This window comes from Giraffa tippelskirchi, chromosome 2, assembly GCF_054371585.1.
Source record: "Giraffa tippelskirchi isolate mGirTip1 chromosome 2, T2T-mGirTip1v1.2.pri, whole genome shotgun sequence".
Lineage (NCBI taxonomy): Eukaryota > Metazoa > Chordata > Mammalia > Artiodactyla > Giraffidae > Giraffa > Giraffa tippelskirchi.
In genome coordinates this window covers 120,365,587-120,392,044 of record NC_137276.1, presented here as the reverse complement: position 1 = coordinate 120,392,044, position 26,458 = coordinate 120,365,587, and the positions used below count along the sequence as shown (strand labels likewise).

General features: G+C 37.4%; 1 protein-coding gene across 1 annotated transcript; it reads right to left on the bottom strand.

Annotated features, from left to right (window-relative positions):
- Nucleotides 1–26,175, bottom strand: SELENOT (selenoprotein T). The gene is made up of 6 exons (XM_081570456.1): nucleotides 25,960–26,175; nucleotides 6,311–6,421; nucleotides 5,549–5,675; nucleotides 3,538–3,625; nucleotides 1,290–1,443; nucleotides 1–726 (listed from the first exon to the last, which is right to left on the bottom strand). The coding sequence occupies exons 1-5, from the start codon at nucleotides 26,094–26,096 to the stop codon at nucleotides 1,319–1,321; spliced, it is 588 nt and encodes a 195-aa protein (XP_081426582.1). The 5' UTR covers nucleotides 26,097–26,175; the 3' UTR covers nucleotides 1–726; nucleotides 1,290–1,318.
- Nucleotides 26,176–26,458: the final 283 nt, after the last annotated feature.

Sequence of the window (26,458 nt, the reverse complement as noted above, 5' to 3'; positions counted from 1 at the left end):
TTTTTATTTAACTTACATCTGTTTAGTTTTTTATTGAGTTAAGTATAAAGGCCCAGTTAATCAACTCATTAAATTGGTCAAGGCAGAACACTTGAACTACATAACAGGATTTAAAAAGCAGTTGGTCTTTTAGTTCTCTGGTAATCACACACGCACACACACACACATACACAATTGGTAGAGTACTCTGGATATAGGATTTCCCCCCCCATAATCTTATATAATATGCTGTTCACAATCTGCAGTATTTTGAAAACTATATAAATTGGATACGATCAAATTAGAGATGTCTGATACTCTTATAAAGTATTCGGGAACTTCAGCTCTAGCCCCCAAAGATCAATTTTAAACTATAAAAAAGGAAAATTCATATAAAATCACAACAGATTTAACAGACATCTTTGAAAAAAAATTAAATTGTAACTCAATTTTATACTTTTGAAAATATGACCAAGAAAAAAAAAGTACAAGGAGTATGTCTGCTTTTTTTAAAACGATTAACTGAGTGGATCTGGGGAAGAAAAAAAGCTATACAGTATTATTGCACTCCACGAATGTGCAGAATTCCAAAATGTGCCAGCACTGAAAAACTGCCTTGCATTGAGGTTTTCCAAGAGGTACAACGAGCCTGCCAAGAAAGCATCTGGTCTGTACTAACAGCTTGCTGTCTTCAGTACAGGCCTTCATAATGTCAGTCACGCTGCTCTTGCAAAAATCCCTTAATGTCTGAAAGATACAAAGGAAAAAAAAAAAAAACAAACAGCATTTTATTTTAAAAATTCACTCTTATAAAATTAACTTGCTGATCAGAAAAGAACTGAGAACACCTCTGCTAAACAAAATTAACTTTCACCCCTCCATGTTCATGCACATTTGCTTATAAATTTTCTATTGTGAGCATGTGAAAAGAAATTGCCTAGTTTTAAGAACTAGTTATTTGAAGGTAAAGAGAGGGTTTATATGTACAGTACAGGTATAGTACATGAATTCTAGTCATTAGGAGTTCATAATCAAAAACATGCTATTACAGGCCCAATTATTAAGCCTTAAACATAAAACTAATAGCACAACCTTACTTTATGGTCCAAACTCTCTTGGACACTTATACATTTTAATGAAAAAGACATTCATTTGTTAAATCTTAAGTTGGAAATTCAACTGACAATAAATGTAATATCTATTATTATATATATGTATATCTAGACTACAAATATAATATATATGTAATATCTTACTGATTCATGAGAATTAACTGATACCTATAGTTATTGCATTTTTAAACTACTTACAGAAGAGTTTTCAGTGCTGATAGTTGGGGCTATGATCGATGGTGTGGGATTGAATCCATATGCACATTGAGCTTCATTTCATTGTCAAGAATTTGAACAAGCTGTTGCATGGATGGAAGGTGACCAGATTCCAACTTAGACCACACAGGTACATCTACAAAAATAAATGGTACCACCCTCTCCAAATTAAAGATGATTCTATAATAGACATTCATTCTACAAATATGTACTGTACTGTATGCACGCAGCTGGAGACAGAATTAGGCTTTTTGCTTTTATGGAGTTTACATACTAGTAGAGGAAATATAAAAAGAACTATACGAATAGCTACAAAATCACCCTTGTACACTAAAAATTAAAACGAGAAGATGCTATGAGAGGGACATATGAGGCTGGGAAGGAGCCTTTGTACTTACTATTATTAAAACAGAGATATTATTAAAATTGAGAGATATTATTGTTAAACATAAAAGCTAAAATACAGAAGAATGGTACAAAGGAGGCTGGAGAGGTAAGCAGGGATTAGATCAGGGATCAAAAAACTATAAATCATCAGAGAGCAAGCATGTTTAGTTCAAGAAGATATACAGTCCGTCCCAGCTACTTAAGATCCATTATAGCCCAAAAGCAGTAACAGGCAACAGATAAATGAATGGGCATGGTTGTGTTCCAATAAAACTTTATTTACAAAGCAGGAAGCAGAAGATATGGTATACAGGGCCATGGTTTGTCCATGCCTTCACTACATCATGCAGGGCCTTTTGTCCATGTTAAATGTTCTGCTCTTTATCTTGAGAACAAAATAAAGCCATTTAATAAGTTTGAGGCAGTGAAGCAACAAGATGAAACGTGCATTTAAAAAAATCTTCTTTTAAATAACTCAACTGTTTGGAGCAAGTGTCAGCAAATTTTTCTGTATAAAGCCAAACAGTAAATATTTTAGACTTTACAAACCAAGAGGCAAAATCAAGGATATTATATAGGTACTTATACAAATTTTTCACTGATGAAACACAAAACTCTAGGTATGAGTACTGAAATTTGAATTTCATATAATTTTCATGTCACAAAATATTCTTTTAATTGTTTACCCATTAAAAAATGTAAGAAGGAATTCTCTAGTGGTACAGTGGTTAGGACTTAGCAGTTTCACTGCAAGGGGCTGGGTTCAATCCCTGGTCGGGGAACTAAGACCCTGCAAACCACGTAGTGCAGTCAAAAAAAACCCAACAAAAGGTAAGCGCCACCTAGCAACAATGGATGGACCTAGAGATTATCAAACTAAGTGAAGCAAGCCAGACAAAGACAAATATCATATGATATTGCTTATATGTGGAATCTTAAAAAAAAAAAAGACACAAATGAGCTTATTCACAAAACAGAAAGACTCACAGACACAAAAAACAAAGAGGAAAGGGATTAGGGAGAAGGATAAATTAGGAGGCTGGGATTAACATATATATGTTGCTTTCCATAAAATAAATAAATAAGGACCTACTGTATAGCACAGGAAAATGTACTCAATATTAATAACTCAGAAGGGAAAAGAATCCAAAAAAGAATATATATATATATATATAGGAATCACTGTGCTGTATGTTTGAAAACTACATGACATTGTAAATCAACTATACTTCAATAAAAAAAAACTTTTAACAAAAATAAATAAGTAAATAAATTTTAAAACTGTAAAAGCCAGTGTGAGCTCACAGGCCATACTATATACTTGCCAACCTCTGGTTCAGACAATATGTTAAAGGGTGACAAGATAATTGTGGCTTGGATTAGGGTGGTTAGCAATGAAGATAAACAGAAGCTGATGTTTGAAAATTGTAAAAAGTACAACTGAGAAAAATTGGTAATCCATTAGATATGGAGAGTAAGTGATGTTATCCTAGGTTTCTGACATGAGCAACTGGGTAGAATGATAATGGTGCCATTAAATAAGTGAGAAATGCCAGGAAAGGAGCAAATGGAGTATAAAAGAATTGCAGGAAGCTGAGGTAATCAACAGGTTGGGAGTAGGCAATGTTTAGGATTCCTGGCTACATACAGAACATAGAAGAGAGGTCTAGAACGCTCCAGACTATACATTCAAGGGTCATCACACAGATGTTATTCTAAAGCCTGGGAGTAGCTGAAGACCATACAAGGATATAATTTAGCATATTATGAAAAACAGAAAAGCCTGATGTTTAGTATAAATCATTTATAATTTATTACGAAATGCAAACTATTCAGAACCTACCATTCAAAGTTATCTCAAATGCACCTGTTGACATACACTGGTTTTCAATCATGTTGCTCAAGAAGAATACCATCATACATGCATAGACCTAAAAGAAAATACATAAAATACAACAGGTTAAGTCAGTCTCAAATCAAAACAACATGACAAGTAATCTTTTAAATACATAGTCTCATTTTTTATTTGGTAACTGTTCTTTTTAAATCTACCTGACGATTATATACAATTACTCCCTTTCCATATAGTCAGATAATGTACACAGAAAACTGCAACACTAATTTGCAGCTCCATACATTCTGAAGAATTTATATATGTTATTCCTAACGTAAAGATAAAATTTCTAGAGACTTCCCTGGTGGTCAAGTGGTTAAGACTCCACACTCCCACTTCAGGGGACATGGGTTTGATCCCTGGTTGGGGAACTGAGATTCCACATGTGGCAAAAAAATTGGAAAAAAAAAAAAGATAAAAGTTCTAAAAATCTCATAATAGCCTTAATAAGTTAAACAAAAGAATACTAGCTTAAGATGGATTCATTTTAGCATTTTTATGATCTAATGTATGAATCCCCAGGAGACTAGTGATGCAATCATCAGCAATTTCATGTATTCAATACAACCTGTCCATGTTCCAAACAAGTCATGTGAAGTCAAACTGGAAAAAAGTAGGTTAGAAAGCACTAGCATATTAAGTTACATTCATTTACTTTCTGAAGGCAAATCCATACCCTCCAAAGAAATTAAAAGCTCCTGCTGGACAGAAAGGTTTTAATTTAACAAAATCACCCCATCAAAAGTAGGATGTGGTAAGGATGTCAATTCACAGCAAGCTGCTTCAGAAAAATAAATTAAAATGCCTAGAGCAGATGAGAAGGAGCTTTCCCCTAGTCTCACTTGAGCTGGGTGGGCTCTGATTTCATAGAACTTGTCCCGGCATTTGGGGACAAAGTTTGCTTTCATGAGAACAATACACAAGGAAGTGTCATGAAAGCTACAGCTTTCAGGTATCCTCTTCCACAGCAGATCAACAATGTTTTAAGTCTATACAAGTAAATTGCACTAAAGATAATGTGGAATCAACAGAATTAACAAATATAGCACAAAACATTGTCATAAGTACTCTTAATCCTATGTAAATCAACATTTTGTTAATAAGAGTAGATACACATCTCAGTTAGAAGTAGCACCTGAGGATGTTTATGTTAAGAAGTCTTGCCTGTTACTGGAAATTAAGTGATTCCGTAAGAAAAAGAACAGCTTTGTTATGAGCTGGCTAAAGGTTGTCTCAGCGCAGAACTAATGGATAAGACAGAGAACTCCAAAAGACAGTAGTTCTTAGAAAGAAATCTAAGCAGTATCATTCAAGAGAGAAATAAAAATTAGTCCCATTTCTCACAGAAGAAAGGTAGACCCTGCAGAAAAAAATGATTTTAAGTAAAACAGATGAGAGCTCTAGAAAAGAGTACACTACAGCAAGACCCTACAAAGAAAAAAAATAGCACAAGATCCTTATGTACATTTATACTGATTTTTTCCAGTTAATTTGCTTTAGATTTCTCATGGACAGAAAAGTCAAAGAACAAATAATAAAAACAGAGTTGGATAAGAGTAAATTGGTGGAAATCTAATTTTTAATGTGAATAAATCTATTAATACTCATTAGTTGGTATAAAAGGCCTATATTATGTATACATTGTTTTGCTGTATGACTTGGCCAAAGTTGTACAATCAAAATCAGGTGTGAAATTATTTTGTGCCCAGGTTCTACTAAAGTAACACTTCTCTATCTTTCAAACAATAAAACATAAGACCTAATGATTCTTAATGTATAAATATGGAGACTAAGGCCAAAGGAAGTTAAGTGCTTTGCCAAGAGAAAAAAAAAACAAAACTGGTTTAAGTTGAAATAGCACATGTAAATGGCAAAAAGTACTTAAAAAAAGAAAAACCCACTAGACTATTTCATTGACAACCTAAAAACCTACAGGTATCAAAACTATTGTATTACATACCTTATTTTCTTGGCCCCATTGCCAGATGCTAGGAGCTTGCATGCCAAAGAAAGCAAAAGGATCCTTGCCAACAATTATTAAGCCTATTAATACTAGCTTGAAGACTGACAGGAAAGATGCTATGTGTCTATCAAAAGAAAAGAAATAAATTAATCAGAAGTTGCAATTTCTCATCTATTTCAAAATTTCATAACCCAAGTCTATGTGTATAGACATTTTTTAAACACTAAATCTAAAAATCACTAAATATACCAGGAAAAAGTAGTAACGAATTTTTTTTCTCTTCAGTAAGTCCTTGTTGTTTATGCATTTTAAATATAGCAGTGTGTACCTGTCCATCCCAAATGCCCATAACTAAATTTTATTGTGCAGCATAAAACAAAAATGTTTAAGATCTTGGAATCAATCAAAAATTAATTTATAAAATTATATATAGCACTGATCTCTAAAGATACTATTATTTTAACAGTACACAACTTTGTACCACTGACTTGATTTATTGCCACAATAAAAATTAAGAAAACATATCTTTAGAAGAGTTGCCATCTCTGAAATGATCTTCCTCTTTTCCTTCTTACAGAAAAATTCTCCGGTATTTGGCTCAAATAAACTTGCTATTTACAAAACTGTTCTCTGTAAAGTATAACCAACTAAGAAATTATAATAACCAAGGAAAGTTAGTTCAACCAATTCACAAAAGTTTATTGACAAATGAGAAAAAAATTCATTTAAAAACTCCTTAATAAGCCAACATTTACTTACCTGTATATTGGTTGAGGGAGGTAATTCTCTCCTTCTATGCGGATGTCAGGGTACCGCTGGCTAATAACCCGCATGTACTCCTCAAACACCCGCCTGTAACCTCAGGAAACACTGCAGAAAAATAAAAGTGTTTTCATTAAGTGGTTTAGAATATGACTAGATTTATTTTGTAGTTATGGGACTTCCTTGGTGACTCAGTGGTAAAAAAAAAATCTGCCTGCCAATGCAGGAAACACAGATTCGATCCCTGGGTCAGGAAGATCCCCTGGAGAAGGAAACAGCAATCCACTCCAGTATTCTTGCCTGGAAAATCCCATGGACAGAGGTGCCTGGCAGGCTACAGTCCATGGGATCGCAAGAGTCAAATATGACTTACTGACTAAACAACAACATTTTGTAGTTATACAAAAACTAAAAATTATTACCAAGATTAAAAATCTTTCTCAAAACAGTCATATATTAGTAATAACTGATGGTGTATAAATGGACTTTTCTCACAAATGAGTTATCTTGCCTTCAAGTAAATCCTTCTATTAGAACATTAAACTTTATAGATGTGGGTTATTGTTGGCAGAAGCAAATGCCTATTTACAGAAGTCACCATATTCTCAACTTTCAAATACCGTTTTTTGGTTTTTTTGTTTATCAACAACTGTATAAACAATGAAATGAAAACAACTCATTTATCTGAATTAGAGATATTCAAAATCTGGACACAGGGGACTTTGCTGGTGGTCCAGTGGTTAAGAATCCGCCTGCCAATGCAGGGGACGTGGGTTTGATCCTTCATCCAGGAAGATTCCATGTACCACAGAGTAAATAAGTCCATGCACCACAACTATGGAGCCCCTGCTCTAGAGCCCATGCCCTGCAACAAGAGAAGCTACCACAATGAGAAGCCCATGAACAGCAATGAAAAGTAGTCCTCCCTTGCCATAACTAGAGAAAACACGCGCACAGAAATGAAGACCCAGTGAAGACAATAATAAATAAATATAATTAAAAAAAAATCTGGGCACAGGAATCTTAAAAAAATACTAAGGCATTAGACACGAAATACTGTTTCTTATTCCCACTCTACCCTTAACTGGGCAAACATGCCTGCTCAATCACAATAAAAGAAACTTTAAAATTTCTTAGATCCTTTCTGACTCTACTTTACAAATAAAAACAGACTGAGAAGATACTTTTCAGCAATGACAGTAATCCATGTCATTACTCCAGAAATTAAGTCAACAGCATCCAATCATCTCCATTAAAATCTCTGAATAACTAAACTGTGGATCTATATGTTGCTCCAGGAAGAAAAGGAAGATATGCCACCAGAATGCATATACAGGGGGAGAAAAGTGCATTGAAAACTTACTAGTAAGACACTGATTAAAGAAACTGAAGACACAAATAAATGAAAACATTTCATGTCCATGGATCAGAAAAAATTATATTGTTAAAATGTCCATACTTTCCAAAGCAATTTATAGATTTAATGCAATGTCTAACAAAACTGCAATGACATTTTTCACAAAAATAGAACAAACAATTCTAGTATTTGTATAAAACCAGAAAAGACCCCAAGCAGCCAAAGAAATCTTTAGAAAGAAGAATAAAGCTGGAAGCACCATGCTTCCTTACTTCAAACTTTGTTACAAAGCTACAGTATGTATGGCAGGTATATAAAGGTACATAGATCAATGAGACAGAATCCAGAAATAAACCCACACATATATGCTCAACTAATTTATAACAGAGGAGGCAAGAATATACAATGGGAAAAGGATAGTCTCTTTAATAAACTGTGTTGGGAAAAGTGGACATGCAAAGAATGAAATGAGATCACTGTCTTACATCGTACACAAAAATCAACTCAAAATGGAAGCTGAACAGAAGATCTGAAACCATTAAACTCCTAGAAGAAAACACAGTGCTAAGCTCCTTGACATTGGTCCTCACAATGAATTTTTTGAACTTGACATCAAAAGCAAAAATAATTAAGTGGAGCTACAACAAACTAAAAAGCTTCTGCACAGCAAGGAAAACCATCAACAAACAAAATGAAAGGGCAATCTACAAAATGGGACAAAATACTTGCGTATATAATTTCCAATAAGGGGTTAATATCTAAAATACATAAGAAATTCATACAATAGCCAAAAAATCAATAATCTACTTCAAAAATGGGCAACAGGGAAATTCTCTAGTGGTCCAGTGGTTAGAATTCAGTGCTTTCACTGTGGGAGACTGGGTTCAATCCCTGGTCCAGGAACTAAGATCCTTCAAGCTGCAGTGTGGCCAACAAAAGAAGAAAACATGGGCAAAGGAACCTGAATAGACATTTTCCCAAAAGAGACATAAAGATGGCCCACAAACACTTGAAAAAATGCTCACCATCATTAATCAACAGGGAAATGCAAATCAAAACCACAATGAGTTATCACCTCATACCTGTTAGGATGTCTATCATCAAAAATACAATATAAAGCAATGAAGGTACCACTCAGTAGGAGGAAGCAGGGTCAGTAATTGATAGTAGGATGGAATCTGAGGTGCCAGCTTCGTCAATCATACAATCATCCAGGAAAAAAAATATCAACTACCACCATCACCAGCCCAAACTAACAGCATCAAGTTTACATCTGACAGGGAGAATAAGTCCAAATATTAGTAGATCTCAATGTAAGAAAACTCACTAAAAAAAAAGAGGGAGGAAGAAATTCACCACTCTTTCTTTACAAGTAATACTTCTACACTGATAATGAAAATCTCACAAAAGATAAGTACGAAATTTTTGCAAAGGGAGACAAGTCTCTATTAACTAAACAAAAGAACTTAAGAATCTCCAGACACTTTATCTTTATTAATAAACATTTACTTTATCCAACATTTTATTATTGCTATTCTTAAATTCATCAAGTATTGGTCTTTTTGCCACAACTGCTTTCTATATAAGAAAATTTTAATGTTGCTTTTGTTTTGAAGATATTACAAATATAATGTAAAGCACTTACATACCTTTTTATACTGTGCATGGGGTTCAAACAAGTCAATGTGGGAATCAAACCAGACAATCTTAAAGGAAATCAACCCTGAGTATTCATCGGAAGGACTGATGCGAAAGCTGAAGCTCCAATACTTTGGCTACCCGATGAGAAGAGCCAACTCATTGGAAAAGACCATGATGCTGGGAAAGATTGAAGGCAAAAGGCAAAGAGGGCAGCAGAAGATAAGATGGTTAGATAGCATCACCAACTCAATGGACATGAATTCGAGCAAACTCCAGGAGATAGTGAAGGACAGAGACGCCTGATCACAAAGAAATCAGACAAGACTGAGCACCTGAACAGCATCAACTTACACACCTAACTACCTTGAAACCAAGAAATGCCACATGCTTTCAATGCCATAGTTTGCATCAGTATTTACAATGGGTTTGATGATCTAAAATGATAACATCTAACTTTTAATGCAGTATTTGAGAGCTGAAGACTTATCTGAGTTGAAATTTCCTTTTTTTATAGATGAAGAGGAAAAAACTGAATCCCAGAGAGATCAAGTGACTTCAGATATGGTCCCCCTTAGTCAGGGCTGAGACTGGAACACAGACTTTGTGATTTCAGATCGTAAGCCCTTTCCGTTAAACCTCAACAAAACAGTTAGATGATATAAGAACTAATTTTCCCTGTGTCCACAAATCTCAGCTACTTTAAGGCTACAATCAAGTACCCATAAAGCAGCAGAGATATCTTGAGGTTCTTCTGATGAAGATACAGATTCTCCCTCTGGGAGAACTAAGCCTGTGGGCCCCAACAATCCTCGTGTTTGCTCTAGGAGTTCCAACCCTTCTTCAAGGGAAGCCCCAAGAGACCCAGCTAGAGAGGAATGTCTAAGTACAGGCAACACACAGGTTAGCTTCCTCCCAGTCACCCAGTTTTCTGGCTACTGTGCTCAGAAACCTAAGCCTACCCTTGGTTCTCCTGGCCCCAACTCCTCAGTTAAGTCTCAGATCTTGGTATCGAATTCCACACCATACTCTTGAATCAACCCATAATCTTGACATCTAGAAACGACTTCAAATCTGTAACTTTCTTCAAATTTCCAGTTATAAAATGAGTAAGTCATGGGGATGTATAATGTATAACATGGTGACTATAAACTAATAATACTGTATTTCATATATGAATGTAGCTGGGAGAGCAGCTCTTGAAATCAAGTTTTCATCACAGAAAAAAAAACCAACAATGTAACTATGTGTATAATGACAGATGTTAACTGGACTTATTGTGTGATTATTTTGCAATATATACAAATATCAAGTCACTACACTGTACACCTGAAACTAATGTGTTATATCTCAAAACAAAAAACTGTACACTTATTTCTGAAAAATGAAGCAATTTACAAGACTGACAACATATTCTTAGACAAGTTTACTCATACATAAGTAAACATTCCTCCCTATATTTGCCTTCAGATGTGTGAAGAAAAAACAAGTAACTTTTTTCCTATATGATTTCCCCCAAATGTTCAAATTGTTTTGAAATAGCAATCATTATTGCTGACAGATGTTTTCCAAAATAAAACATATCTAGTGTTTATTGAGGTACAAAAGATGTTAAATTAAAGGCACACATGGTAAGGAGTCAGTAATCATTTCATGTCTATCACCACACCCAGCTCTTTCGACTTTTCCACTCTTTCTGGGTCAGTGAGTAAAACTATATAACTCATAGTATACCTTCAACAAAATAAGTATGTGGACATACTAAAAACATGTTGTAGCTGCTGCCTCTTCCTTCTGCCCCTGAACCAAAGTCCTTAAGAAGTAAGTTAAACGGTGGGAATATTAATTCACCTGCAGTGCAGGAAGCACAGGAGACGTGGGTTCGATCCCTGGGTTGGGAAGATCCCCTGGAGAAGGAAATGACAACCCACTCCAGTATTCTTGCCTGGGAAATCCCATGGACAGAGGAGCCTGGCAGGCTACAATCCATGGGGTCACAAAAGAGTCGGACACAATTTAGCAGCTAAACATACAATCATTTTGCAAATCTCTTCCTTGTAAAACAAAAATACCTTACAGTAAGAAGCAACTTTTGCAATTGCTAAATTTAAAATATTTCACATAGTATTTCTCAAAGATTAGCTTTCTAAAAGAAAGAACCTGCATACAAACTAGATGATCCTTCTGTAATGAATAGAAAGGAAATTTAGGAATGGCCATGCTGTTTCAAGTACATTCTGTGCTTTTTTCAGTCCATCATGTTTCAGTCTAACTCATGGTGCCAACCATCCCACTTTTCCTTTTCTATACCAACATCTGCCCGTAACTGTAGTCAAATGCCTGCTTACATCAAACCCCACCCCTCCTATCTCCTTACTAAAGGAAAACAGCAAAATCTCAGCTATTTATTGTTATGAAATAAGACCTTGTGAGTTCTATTTCTTGCATCTCTTGAACTTACTACGCCCCCCTTTTATTTACAATAATCTCCCCTACAATCATCCAACTACCCACACATAGGATTGGCTCCTGTTTATACAATAAAACTCAACTTCCTGCCAGTATCTGATGTTCCAGAAATGCAAACCTGTCACAGGAAGACTTGAGTGCCCTCTCTAAAAATGAAGAACCAGGATTTTAAAAAGTAACTATCAGGACTTCCCTAGTGGTTAAGTGGCTGAGAATCTGCGCTCCCAATGCAGGGGGCCCAGGTTTGACCCCTGCTTAGGGAACTAGATGCCAGTAACTAGGAGTTCACATGCAGCAATGAAGACTGAAGACCCAGCACAGCCAAATAAATAAATAAATATTTTTTTAAAAGGTAACTCTCTCCAGACAGGTAAACATTTAATCAGAGTTGTTGTGAGTAGAGAGGAGTAATCTTTTAAAAGGACTAGGAAGAGGAGATAAATCAACCTTCAAAGAGAAAAAAATAAAATTTTTTACTGAGAAAAGTACAAGTGTGAGCCAGGGGAAGAATGAACAAAGTCCTCTCAGATGGTTCAGTCTTATATTTCAGCCCATCCTGAGACACAGTTGCATTCCTGCCTTTGGATTCTGTACTATTCTTTTAGTAATTTTAAATGGATTTCCAAATATGTTGTTTAAACCAGTTTAAATTGGGTTTCTCTACTTGCATTCTAAGAATTCCAACTAGTATTTCCCCTTTGCTGAACCCAGAAAATCAGGAAGGTATTTGGTAAATACCACATCTTCTAACTAGCAACAGCACTGACCAGTCCAATAGTTCACTGATCATTGAAAACTACATTTTTAGATGTAATCTTTATTTCTCCTTGTTCTGTTTAGTAGACAAACTAGTCATAGACATTTGTCTAGTGCATCCCCTGCTATGCACTAAGTGCTTTAAGCAATGAAATCTGAACAAGGGGTTCTATAAACCATATAAGAAACAAGATATTTGGGGTGAATAGACAAACCTGATAAATGCTTTTTAAGAAAAACTACAAACAAGAATGCTTACACAGTGTTCATAGCAGCACTATTTATAATAGCAAAGACATGAAAGCAACCTAAATGTCCACTGACAGATGAATGGATAAAGAAAATGTAGTACCTATATACAATGGAATATTACTCAACCAGGAAAAAGAATAAAATGATGCCATTTGCAGCAGTATGAATGGACCCAGTAATTATCATACTAAGTGAAGTCAAGTTAGACAAAGACAAAGGTATGATATCACTTATAGGTGGAATCTAAAAAAAGATGCAAATGAATTTATGCAAAAAACAAAAATAAGACTCACAGACATAGAAAACAAACCTATGGTTACCAAAGGCAAAAGGTAGGAGAAAGATAAATTAGGAATTTGCGATTAACAGATAAACACTATATATAAAATAGATAAAACAACAAGGACTTACCGTGTAGTACAGGGAACTGTATTCATTATCTTGTAATACCTCTAATGGAAAAGAATCTAAAAAAAATAATTGAACCACTATGCTATACACCCAAAATACTGTAAATCAACTACACTATCTTTCAATTAAAAAAAAAGAGTACATACACTCTCTGACTGAAGATCAAAATGGAGGCCAGAATTTGCTCAGCATTTTTAAAAGTTGCAAAACTTTTAAACAGGTATGAGCTTACCAGGTTTAAGAACAGTATTATATGAAATCAAATGCTATCCCTTCCACTTGCCTAACTCTCGGGACACTGCAGTGGCCACCACAGTAAAAACACTTAGGATTACAAAATATACCTGACAAAGTTTCTAAGATTCCAGGTTTCCTGAGTTTATTCCAAAGATTTGACAAACCTAAAATTCAATAAATGATCTGTTTTTATTCTCTTTACTCTTTGTGTCTTATTCTTGAGGTTACTAGTTTCTAGTTTCCCTATACCTTTGGCATAACATTTCAGGAAATCTTTTGCTGCAGACTATTCCATAAAGAACTAATAAACTGTATAAGTTCCTCAGCTCTTTGTAGGGGAGGGATTTTTTCATTTTAATCTAGAAAGCATTTCTCATCAACAGATTTATAAGGTATGTAGCCAATCAGTAAAAGTGATTTGATGAAAGCATCCAATAAATGGCAAATCACCTGCATTTTGCAAGAATTTTTGTCTCAACTTAAAATATTTCACATAATTTCATGCTTTTATTCTTTTCAATACATTGTTTTAAATTGAGGTATAATTCACATGCCATAAAGTTCATTCCTCAGTGCATTTTTATAAGTTGCTAGAATGATTAGGAAAAAAAAACAACAACAACATTGTGTTCTATGCTAATTCACTGGCCAAACTAGAGAGGTCTTAAGGCTGCTTTACTGCTTTCCTGTTTCTCTTACGCTTTTACCAGCACGTTGTAGACTGATTTCAGATATTAGAATAAACTCAATAAAAAGGCCAGGAACCTTAGAAAGAAAACCACAAACAGGAACCTTAGAAAGAAAACCACCAACAGGGTAAGTAGTAGGGGTATCTCAGCAATGAGAGCAGCAGGAAGGTGACTGACAATAACACAATGAATTCTGGAAGGTTAGCCCCACCAGCAAAGATGGCAGCCAGGTAAAGGAGGTTACAGAGTATGGAGTACGTTCAAAACCGAAGTTTTACATGTATCACATGCTATGCCTAAAAGCTCCCAAACTGAAGTAAAGGTCAACCAGGTAAAAATCCACCTGAAAGGAACAATATTAGAAAGCACTGGTCAACACTCCAGTTAGCCATTTTTAAACCGGGTGAGGGGGAGAAGACAGATTATGACATGACCAGAGTGGACTACCATGGGATTGTATTAATTTTTTTGATAAATACTGCCTGGTGGCAGGTACTGTTTTAGGTTCTAGATATTCAGCAGTAAGCAAAATAGACAAAGGTCTATGATGTTGTGATGCTGGCAACAGTCTAATGAAGAAAAGGAGTAAGTTGGTAACAGTCTAACGGAGAGGATACAATTCATCAATTGATAATATCTGAAGCTGTTTTCCTTGTCTTGCTTGAGAAACAGGAATGAAAAAAATGACATGCCTGAGGGACTATGCAAAAACTGTCACAAATTCAAAAAGTAGAAACAGCAAAAAAAAAAAAGGATTCAAAATAAAAGCCTACATCCAAAAAATATTCTGCAAGAAGAAAAAAAGAATGATAAAAGAGATAAGGGAGGACTGTAAGAAACCGTGAAACCAAAAAGCAGAATTAAAAAAAAAATTTTTTTGAGGCCCTAAAAGAAGAAAATTGATGGGTGGAAAACTGAATCAGTAATAGGTGAATAATACACAAAAATTACAGATCTGAGTAGTATCATCAATAGAGGGAGTCTGTTGATAAACCAGGTTTTTTTTCCTATAGAAAACACCCTGAGAGACCACAGAATATTTGCAACAATTGATCATCTATGTTAGGTCACAAAGAAAGTCCAATAAGTATGTGGATGAAGACTGTCATCAGCTGTCTCAGTAAGCAAAGGATGCTGCAACCATTAAGCCATTAGCCACTGCAGACACCCCCAGCTGCGCACCCCAAGGGGATGCAGGATGGAGAAAAATAGGATACTGGACCTAGACAGTTAAACTACATATCAAAGAAATTTCAGTAAGCCCAAACTCTTGCATCTTCCCATATATAGAAAAGCGCTAAATTCATTAACTTGAGAGGTTTTTCTTTCATTAACAGTAACCTTCTGACACTCTGATAACTGGTTTTTTTTCCCTGCAAAAACTCCTGGTTCCTCCCCTACCTCTTCATAATAGTCCCTTGCTGATGAAAGGCTGTCTCCCAGGGCTAAGTCCTCAGTATGTCCATGGAATAAAATATAACAGCAAATGTCACGTTCTCTAATTACAGAGCAATAAACTAGGGAATTCTAAAAAACCCAACCCACTTTAAGATCTTCTAGTAAGAGTATTACCTAGTTTAACTGTCAAAATTTAAAATGTGATACCCATTAATGTAATCATAATATTTTACTTCTATGGAAATAATTGGACAAGTTCACTAGATAACTGACAGTCACCTTAACAAAGTAATTCTATGAAAAATTAGGACCAACACAGGACTTCTCTGGTGGACCAGTGATTAAGAATCCACTTGCCAATGCAGGGGACACAGGTTCAATTCCTGGTCTAAGAAGATTCCATAAGCCCAGGCACCACAACTACTGAAGCCCATGTGCCCTAGAGCCCATGCTCCGCAACAAGAGGAGCCACTGCAACCAGAAGCCTGTGCACCGAAACTAGAGAAGCCTGAGGGCAGCAAGGAAGACCCAGTACAGCCAAAAATGAACACATTCTAAAAAAAGAACAATTAGGTCAAACATAAATGTTAAACAAAAGACTGAGTAGCTTAAATAAAAGAATACCTGTGGACTTCCCTATAGCTCAGATGGTAAAGAATCTGCCTGCAACGCAGGAGATCCAGGTTTGATCCCTGGGTCAGGAAGATCCCCTGGAGAAGGAAATGGCAATCCACTCCAGTATTCTTGCCTGGAAAATCCCATGGACAGAGGAGCCTGGAGGGCTGCAGTCCAGTGGGTCACAAAGAGTCAGACACTAAGTGACTAACACAAAAAGAGTACCTATCTTATGGAATACTATGCCTGTTGATACAGAACAGTATTTACTGATATGGACAGATAAGTGATGGAGGGGAAGGCAAATTTCATAAAACCATACAACTATGAACTATGAACTCATTAATATAAAATATAGCATGTGTCTGTGCAAAGAGTCAGCTTGAAGGAAGATTCTTCAAAATGTTATCAAAGAGCTACAAGGGTTTTTCATTTGCTTCTACATACCTTTTTTTTTATTATTTTTACAACAAACAAGTTATTTTCATAGTGAAACCGAGAAGGAACCTGTGGGGCTCCCGGGCACAGAAGGCTTTTTGTCCCGTTTCTTGTAGCCAAGACTCTAACCTCCAGGACACTCCCTGAGTTCCAAAGGGCAGACGGAACAGTTGCTTATAAGGAAAAGAGTAGCCAAGAAACCACCTGAGGTGAGATTTAAGAGACCACAGAAGCTCAACAAGACCACCTGGGGCCCTGCACACACCCTAAATCCTGTCAGCAACCCATTCCTGAACTATTGTATAAAACTCATCAAATCCCCCTGGGTTGGGACACAAAGCAGGAGTCTGCTCTGTCTTCCTTTGCCTGGCAAACCAATAAAACTATTCTTTTCTGCTGCTGATGTGTTCAGTTGCCAAGCTGTGTCTGACTCTTTTTCGACCCCATGGACTCTAGCCCATCAGGCTCCTCTTCCATGGGATTTCCCAGGCAAGAATACTGGAGAGGGTTGCCATTTCCTTCTCCAGGGGGTCTTCCTGACCCAGGGATCGAACCCACATCTCCTATTTGGTAGGCAGATCTTTTTCTACTTCACCCAAAACTCTGTCTTTGAGGTTCAATTCAGCACCAGTGTACAGAGAAGCTAAGTTTTCAGCATCAACAGTTAGTAATCTATCTTAATTTTTTTTAAGGTGAAAGCCAGTAAGTAAAGCTATCAAAGGTTTATTTACTGAAGTTACCATTATAACATTAAAGACAATGCAAACAATAAATTACATAACGAGCACTTGATAAATGGCAGTAGCAGATATACTGTGCTGGGTGTTTTTAACCGATTATCTGATTCCAGCTCTCCTTAGTTCCTGTCTACTCTGCCTCTGCCTGTGCTGAGTCAGGCTTCATTTGCATGTGTTCTTTCTTTAGCTAGTAAAGCTCATTCTCTGTATCTCCTGATGGAGTTCCCCATACCCTTCAAGATTTCATTTCCTTCTCTGCAAAGCCTTCCAACCTCCTGAATAGGTAATCTTTCTTCCCTCTGGGTTTTTAAGACTTCTTTTGGAACACTAAAAACAGAATGTTTTACTGTAATATTGTTTACATGTCTGTCTCCTACCAGGTTTTTAAATGTTAACAGTTTAAAAAAAAAAAAATCATGTCTTCCTAAAAATTAAACAGAAAGGGAAAACAAGTGATATGAAAAGGGGGGCATTAAAAACCAAGGACTTTGTTGAGGTTTGACAGAAAACAACAAAATTCTGTGAAGCAACTGTCCTTCAATCAAAAAATAAATTAATTAAAAAAAACAACTAAGGGCTTGATTATCAGTTCTTGCTAAAATCTATGTGGCCACGATTTCTGATCAATTTCAGGCTGCATCTCAATCAAGATAAAGTATTTGAAGACATGATTTTTCTTTTTGGAAAGCAGGGAAAATCAATCAGAGGAACTAGAGGACTCCAACTACACTCTTAAGTGACAAAGACGTAAATGAGACATACATACATGCTTTCACTTTTTTCCTTTAAGTTTCTTAGCGGTACTTAATAGAATATTAGAAGTCACAGTGTGGAGATTCCCTAGAAAACTGGAAATAGAACTGCCGTATGACCCAGCAATCCCACTGCTGGGCATACACACCGAGGAAACCAGAATTGAAAGAGACATGTGTACCCCAATGTTCACTGCAGCACTGTTTACAATAGCCAGGACATGGAAGCAACCTAGATGCCCACTGGCAGACGAATGGATAAGGAAGTTGTGGTACATACACACAATGGACTATTACTCAGCCATTAAAAAGAATACATTTGAATCAGTTCTAATGAGGTGGATGAAACTGGAGCCTATTATACAGAGTGAAGTAAGTCAGAAAGAAAAACACCAATACAGTATATTAATGCATATATATGGAATTTAGAAAGATGGTAACGATGACCCTATATGCTAAGACAGCAAAAGAGGCACAGATGTAAAGAACAGACTTTGGACTCTGTGGGAGAAGGTGAGGGTGGGATGATTTGAGAGAATAGCACTGAAACATGTATATTATCATATGTGAAGTAGATTGCCAGTCCAGGTTCGACGCATGAGACAGGGTGCTCAGGGCTGGTGCACTGGGGTGACCCTGAGGGATGGGATGGGGTGGGAGGTGGGAAGGGGGTTCAGGATGGGGGACACATGTACACCCATGGCTGATTCATGTTGTATGGCAAAAACCACTACAATATTGTAATTAGCCTCCAATTAAAATAAATTAATTTAAAAAAATAAAAATGAATAAATAAATAAAAAAGTAACTGGAATACAACCAACATCCTTACTGTACAGAAGAACAAGTTGCGAGCTAAAGAGATATATAATTTTCCGTAAGTCATTCAGAAGATAAAAAGGCAGACCTTTTCAGACCTCCAAACTGCTGGTCCAATAAATGCTCAGCTTCCCAGTAACTACACCATTCAAAATTTATGAGATTTCTAGATGATATATTAAATTTGATTTTGGCTACCACTTACCTTAATGGCAAACTGTAAGGAAACAATGTTCCAATTTTCTGTAAGAGGAGATAAAATCTTAAAACCATTCATATTTTACTTATATCTAAATGCTTTGAACTAAAGTACTTCATTCATTATTAAGAAAAAACAACTATTATATGAACGGCACTCCGTTAGCTCCTGCTATTTATTTTCAAAATGGTCAAAACAAAATGATGACTAAATTCTATATAACTTTAAACATATACCATAGTGGCAGGTGCAACAGCTACCATTTTATTTCTCTCTATAGCATTCTACCACTACTCGACTATCTGGATCAACTTCCTATTACTCCTTTATTTCACTGTTTCCAAGTAGTACATTCTTCCCTTTTAGCATCTTTCTAAAAACCAAAATTTATCTCATAATCATTAGTGTGTCACAGTTTAAATGGCCATATTTTTTCCCTTCTGAGTGCTACATAAAATAATGGTGTATCTTACAATCTATCATATCTTAGGTTTGGACAAATATAATACCTGTTATCTTACAATCTATCATATCTTAGGTTTGGACAAATATAATCCCTGCTATTTAAATTTTTAGTGTCAGTTACTGTGACTATTTGGAGAAGGCAATGGCACCCCACTCCAGTACTCTTGCCTGGAAAATCCCATGGATGGAGGAGCCTGGTAGGCTACAGTCCATGGGGTTGCTAAGAGTCGGACATGACTGAGCGACTTCACTTTCACTTTTCCCTTTCGTGCACTGGAGAAGGAAATGGCAACCCACTCCAGTGTTCTTGCCTGGAGAATCCCAGGGACAGGGGAGCCTGGTGGGCTGCCGTCCATGGGGTCGCACAGAGTCGGACCTGACTGAAGCGACTTAGCAGCAGCAGCAGCAGCAGCACTGTGACTATTTGGGAGAGATGAAAATTTCTTTGTAGGATTTTGCCCTGGTTACTCTGTTTTTAGTTTTAAAACTGAACAAACAAAACAAACTTATGGTTACCAAAGGGGATGGGGAGGTGGTAAATTAAGAGTTTAGGATTAACATATATGTACTACTAAATATAAAACAGGTAAACAGGGACACACTGTATAGCACAGGAAACTACACTCAGTATCTTATAATAACCTATAATGGGGAAGAATGTGAAAAAGAAAATATATATAATATATATATCACTTTACTGTACACTTTAAACACAACATTGTAACCTACACTTCAGTTAAAAAAAAAATTCAGGATTCCTCCCCTTTCATTCCCCCACTACACACACACAAATCTGTAAAAAAATATTGTCTCCTTTAACTATTTATCATTAGACATCACTCCAGAACCAAGAAGCCACCTTTGACACCTCTCATTCCATGCCACCTCTCCAGCCCCTCAAATATGTAATCATTAGGAACTAACTTAATCTCATAAAGATCTCTTAGACCTGTCCCTTTACTTCTACCACCACCTTTCTATTCCAAGCTCCACTGTCTCTTGCCTGGGCAACTTCAAGAGTCCCCCTAAATGGTCTCCCCGTATCTACTTTTTGTCCCCTGTAAGGGGCTTCCCTAGTAGCTCAGATGGTAAAGCATCCGCTTGCAATGCAGGAGACCCAGGTTCGATCCCTGTGTCAGGAAGATCCCCTGGAGAAGGAAATGGCAACCAGTATTCTTGCCTGGAGAATCCCATGGACAGAGAAGCCTGGTGGGCTGTAGTTCATGGGGTCACAAAGAGTCGGACACGACTAAGCGACTAACATACACACAATGTCTTTCCCACAGTGATACCTACTGATTTTTCCTTAACATGGTCCTCCAGACCTTCCAGGGTCTGTGCCACCTTCTATCTGGTCTTTGAGGTCGGCAGCCTTGGCCTCAAGAAATTATGTTCTCTCCTACTATAAGGCCACCGAACATGTTATTTCCATTGCTCAAAAGTGCTCTCTAAATATATTTTATCCTTCAAATCTCTGTTCAAAGTTCATTTTCTCATGGAAACCTTCCCTGATCCTGTGACTAGGTCTCTCTCATACTATATTACTTTCCTATTGCAATTAACACAACGGTAATTTTATGTGTTGTCATGGATTAATGACTGCCTTCTATTCTTGCCTTTAACATCTATGAGAGCACTGAACTGAACTCCCAGCACCAAACAAAGCACCCGCATAGACTTGAGGCTCAAGTATTTGTTAAACATACAAATATCTGTCTGCTGCTGCTGCTGCTGCTAAGTTGCTTCAGTCGTGTCCGACTCTATGTGACCTCATAGATGCAGCCCACCAGGCTCCTCCGTCCCTGGGATTCTCCAGGCAAGAATACTGGAGTGGGTTGCCATTTCCTTCTCCAACACATGAAAGTGAAAAGTGAAAGTGAAGTCGCTCAGTCGTGTGCGACTCTCCTCGACCCCATGGACTGCAGCCTACCAGGCTCCTCCTCCATGGGATTTTCCAGGCAAGAGTACTGGAGTGGGGTGCCATTGCCTTCTCCAATATTTGTCTGAAAAACTGTAACTCACAGTTTCTCAGATTTCTTCCATTCAGCATTTTACTAACCTTGATCAATATTAACATCTAAATCAGTCTTTGGTCTTTATTTTCTTGCCTCCATACTATGAAAGCAAAGGCTAAATTGGCATAAATTTAAATTAAAATGTCTTCTAGTAATTGTTTCATTTACCTCTTAAACCTCCATTTAGAAAGTAGTTGTCCTAAAATTATAGCAGTGGGTTCTTTAACAAAAATTGGAAAATTCTGATGCATTCTGCTTATGTTTTGAAATCTTAACTTTAATCTACTATTCTTAGTAAATCAATTGTCAAATGTTGACTAAGTATTAACTATGAAGAGCTGCAGATAGTAATCTCTTTAAACTGCAACAACTGATGCTATGCTGTAAGTATGATTACATGTTAATTCACATATATGGGAGGAAAAAAGCATGCATACAAACATGCCAAACAGTACCTGTCAGGATACATTTACACAAAAATCACAGGAAAAAAAATGTGATAAGGGAATTTTATTTTAAGTTCTGATTAGAAAAATTCCTTTCTCATGCTTAATGCCTAAACGTACAAGTAAACTGTATAAATTTTCCTCCAAACATGCAACATCCTTAAATGCATCTAATTCAACTGCTTGATCAACTGATGTAATAAACCAAACATTCAGTTACATAAAGTAATACTGTGCTTATCAGTAGGCTTTGAGAGGAGCCACATCTGCCCTGTTCACCAAGTTATCTTTGGCCTTTGGCACAAGCAGGTCTTGAATGAGGATTTACTGAAAAAATACATGAAAACAGAATAGGAAGTTTGTTGAAGCTACTCTGCATGCTTGATCTCTCTCCCTTCAATTCCATTATGCATTATTTTGTTCTATTAGCAATTACAAAAGTGCCACAATTAACAGATGATATATTGAGTTAAAGAAAGAATAGCCATAATAAATATAAAATAATAAAAGGCAAAAGAAATAGAAAGGAAGGCGAAAATAGCTCATGTACACACTGCTATATTTAAAATGGATAACCAACAAGGACCTATCGTATAGCCACGGAACTCTGCTCAATGATATGTGCCAGCCTAGGCGTTCAGGGGAGAATGGATACATGTATATGTATGACTGAGTCCCTTTGCTGTTCACCTGAAACTACCACAGCATTGTTAATTGGCTACACACCAATACAAAATAAAAGGTTTCAAGTTTTAAAAAAACAAAAGTTTAAAGTTTGGGAAAAAAGATAGTTCTCTGCTAACACTGGTAATTAATGAAAAGTTGCAACAGCACTTCGATTTTAAAAGAATTTTCAGATTTACCCTCGTCTTAGCGTCCTTCTTTTCCCAAACAAACTTGCAAATAAATGCCCGAGAGATTCTACCAAAATCAGAAACCAAATATTCACTTTACTATATACAGATTAGTCTCAGGGGGAAAAAGTAACAAACAAGCTAAATTTACCTATATTTGGTAGGGCATAGGGCATATTTTTTTAATTTATTTATTTAATTGGAGGATAATTACTTTACAATATTGTGGTGGTTTTTGCCATACATCGACATGAATCAGCCACGAATGTATGTGTCCCCCCATCCTGAACCGCCCCCTCCCCACCCCATCCCTCTGGGTTGTCCCAGTGCACCGGCTTGAGTGCCCTGCTTCATGCATCGAACTTGCACTGGTCCTCTATGGTAATATACACGTTTCAGTGCTATTCTCTCAAATCATCCCACCCTCACCTCCCACAGAGTGCAAAAGTCTGCTCTTTACATCTGTGTGTCTTTTGAGGTCCTGCATATAGGATCGTCATTACCATCTTTCTAAATTCCATATATAGGCATTAATATACTATTGGTGCTTCTCTTTCTGACTTACTTCACTCTGTATAATGGGCTCCAGTTTCATCCACCTCATTAGAACTGACTCAAATGTGTTCTTTTTTTTTTATAGCTGAGTAATTCCATTGAGTGTATGTACCACAACTTTCTTATCCATTCGTCTGCTGATGGACATCTAGGTTGCTTCCATGTCTTAGTTATTGTAAACAGTGCTGAAATGAACATTGGGGTACACGTGTCTCTTTCAATTCTGGTTTCCTCGGTGTGTATGCCCAGCAGTGGGATTGCTGGGTCACATAAGGGCACAGGGCATATTAACAGGGTTTTTTTGCCATATACAGTTTTTTTGTTTTTTTTTTTTTAGAGTAAAGTATTTTTGTATGTAACATGCTTAGGATGACTGCAAAAGAATTTAAGACAAGTCTGTACTTCTCTACTTAAAGAAAAAAAGGAAACAAAAACTAAGTAACAAAAGTTCAACTGAGAGCTTTCTGGTGGCTTAGTGGTAAAGAATCTGCTTCCCAATTCAGGAGACACTGGTTCCATCCCTGATCCAGGAAGATCCCCCAGGCCAAGGAGCAACTAAGCCCATCACAACTACTGAGCCTGTGCTCTAGAGCCTGGGAGCCGTAACTACTGAGCCCACAGGCTGCAACTACTGAAGCCCGGGCACCCTTATCTTGTTGTGCTCTGCAACAAGAAAAGCCACTGCAATGAGACACCCATTACACCGCAACTAGACAGCAGCCACTACTCATCACAACTAAAGAAAAGCCCGTGCAGCAGTTAAGACCCAGCAATGAAGCCAAAGAGAAATAAATAATTTTTTAAAAAGAAGTTCAACTGAAGTACTTACAACTTTTTTGAAGTTTAATTTTAAGAACCGAATGCCTTTCTCTACGTTTATTTATACATTTTCAAAACTTTGCTGTGTACATTTGTTAAATTATTGTGACCAGTAAACCAGTAAACCAGTAAAACCAGATATAAGCAACTGTAAAAGAATATTTCTGAAAAGATCAAACCCAGAGATAAAAAAATAGAAAAATTACATAACTTGGAAAATGCAGTCTTTTTTTAACTACTTATATCCAAAAGTATCACACTCAATCCTTAATAATATTTATAAGTTAGTAAGAAGACTGCCACTTTCAAATAAAAAAAAAAAAAGGGTGGGGAGGGGGGAGTCAGAATGGTCAAGCCAAGATTCCCATTTACAGTATCACATATGAAAGATGATATACAATGATATATGCCAGGCACACAGTAAACACTACAGTTAGGTTTTCTTCAATCAGAAAGAAGATGCAAGGTTTTAGTTTTCACTTCAAAAATCTTATTTTCTGACTTTCTTTATTTTTTGACTTTCTTTAAATGTCACTTAAACTGACTTAATTTTAAAATTTGTTTAGCCTTTAAGATTGAGCAAAAAGTTAATTGGATAAGCAGAAAATCTAAATTTTAGTATACATATTAATACATGAAGCTTGAAAAAACTGATTTTAAATGCATTATGGCCAACATCAATATACAAAAACAGTAAGATTCTTCAGATTTACTAATCTGACCACCCTCTTCTAAGGAAAAAAAGAAAAAACATCCTTTGAGATACAGGATTCTAATTTCTACAATTTTACAATTTTGGTTTTTGTTTTTCATCGGAGCCTTTCAAACGCTCCCTAACACCACTTACCTTATCGCATGCATTGTTATTCTGCTTCTAATACTTAACTAGATAACAACAAACTTACAGAAAATTGTCAAAAACTGCCGGGTTTGTGGGAATGAGGGATTGTTTTTGCTATTTCTTTTAAGGCCCAAGAGATCTGAAAGGTGGAGAGAGATGCCAGGGCAAGGAACTCAAGGGAGTAAGGGGATTGGAGAAGAAGATGCAGTTGTCTGGGAGTGAACGTTTGTCAGAAGAGCAACGTGCTCCTTTTCAAAAACACTTTGGAAATTGCAAACGGAGAATCAGCCTCCCCACCCAAACCCATCAGCTATCAGAATCCCTACTCCCTCATCCAACAGTCACCTCGGCGGATCCTGGAGAAAAAGAGGTCTGTCCCTCGCGGGATTCCTCCAATGACCCAAGTTACCTTCGTCTAGCGGGGCAGCGAGGCCGCCAGGCGTAACCCGCGAAAGGCGAGAGTAAAAGTGAACCCAGTAACAAACGCTGGAGCTCCCGCGCTGACACTGCGCCGACTCATACATAACCCACCTCCGCAAGGCAGCCGGATGGCCGTGGCGTGACGCCGCCGACCGGTTCTCCGTACTGACAAGTTTCCCCAAGCCTTCGCCTTTCAGTATTTACCATTCCCCTGCCCTCCATCCCCATTCCATTCATTCGAGGAACCAAAAAAAAAAAAAAAAAAGTGAGCGGCTGTGCTTGGAGGCAAGGAGGGCGGCCAGGCCATCCCGGGGAAGAGAACCGGAGAAGGCAGGCGGCGGAAGGCTGCTGGCGCCGTTCTTCCGGGCCGGGGAAGGGTCAGCCCTCTAGGCCGCGGATCCGGGGCCTCGCGTAGTCAGAAGGGCCGAGCAGAGGCGCGGCCGGGAGCCGGCGTACCTACTCACCAAATCTGGAACTTGAGCAGAGGCCCCGTGGCGTACTGCATCTTTAATCTCTTGCCCGGCACGCCGCCCAAGTTGGCAGAGGCATCGCTCCGGACCACCGCCGACGCAGCCACCAGCAGAAGTAGCAACAGCTTCATCTTAAACGAGCCAGCCACTTCGGCCGCCCTCACCCTCAAAGCCGAGCCGGTGCCGGGAACTGATCCCCACCGCGCAATCGCGATCCGCCAAGGTCGACGAGGGAAGCAGGAATGCGCATGCGCATCCCGGCGCCGGCGCAGGCTGTGTGAGGGAGAGCTGACCCATTTTACTGTCCTGACCCACCATGTTGGCTCTACGCGGGAGTCTCTGGGATGGAATGAGAGGAGTAGGAAAGGACCTACTGCCGGTGGGACCTCAGAAGAGCCTGTTAATGAAAGCTCCTAATACAACTGGATTCTGCATACAATTTAATTCAGACATTTATCTCCCCAGGGGCTTCCCCAGTAGCTCAGTTGGTAAA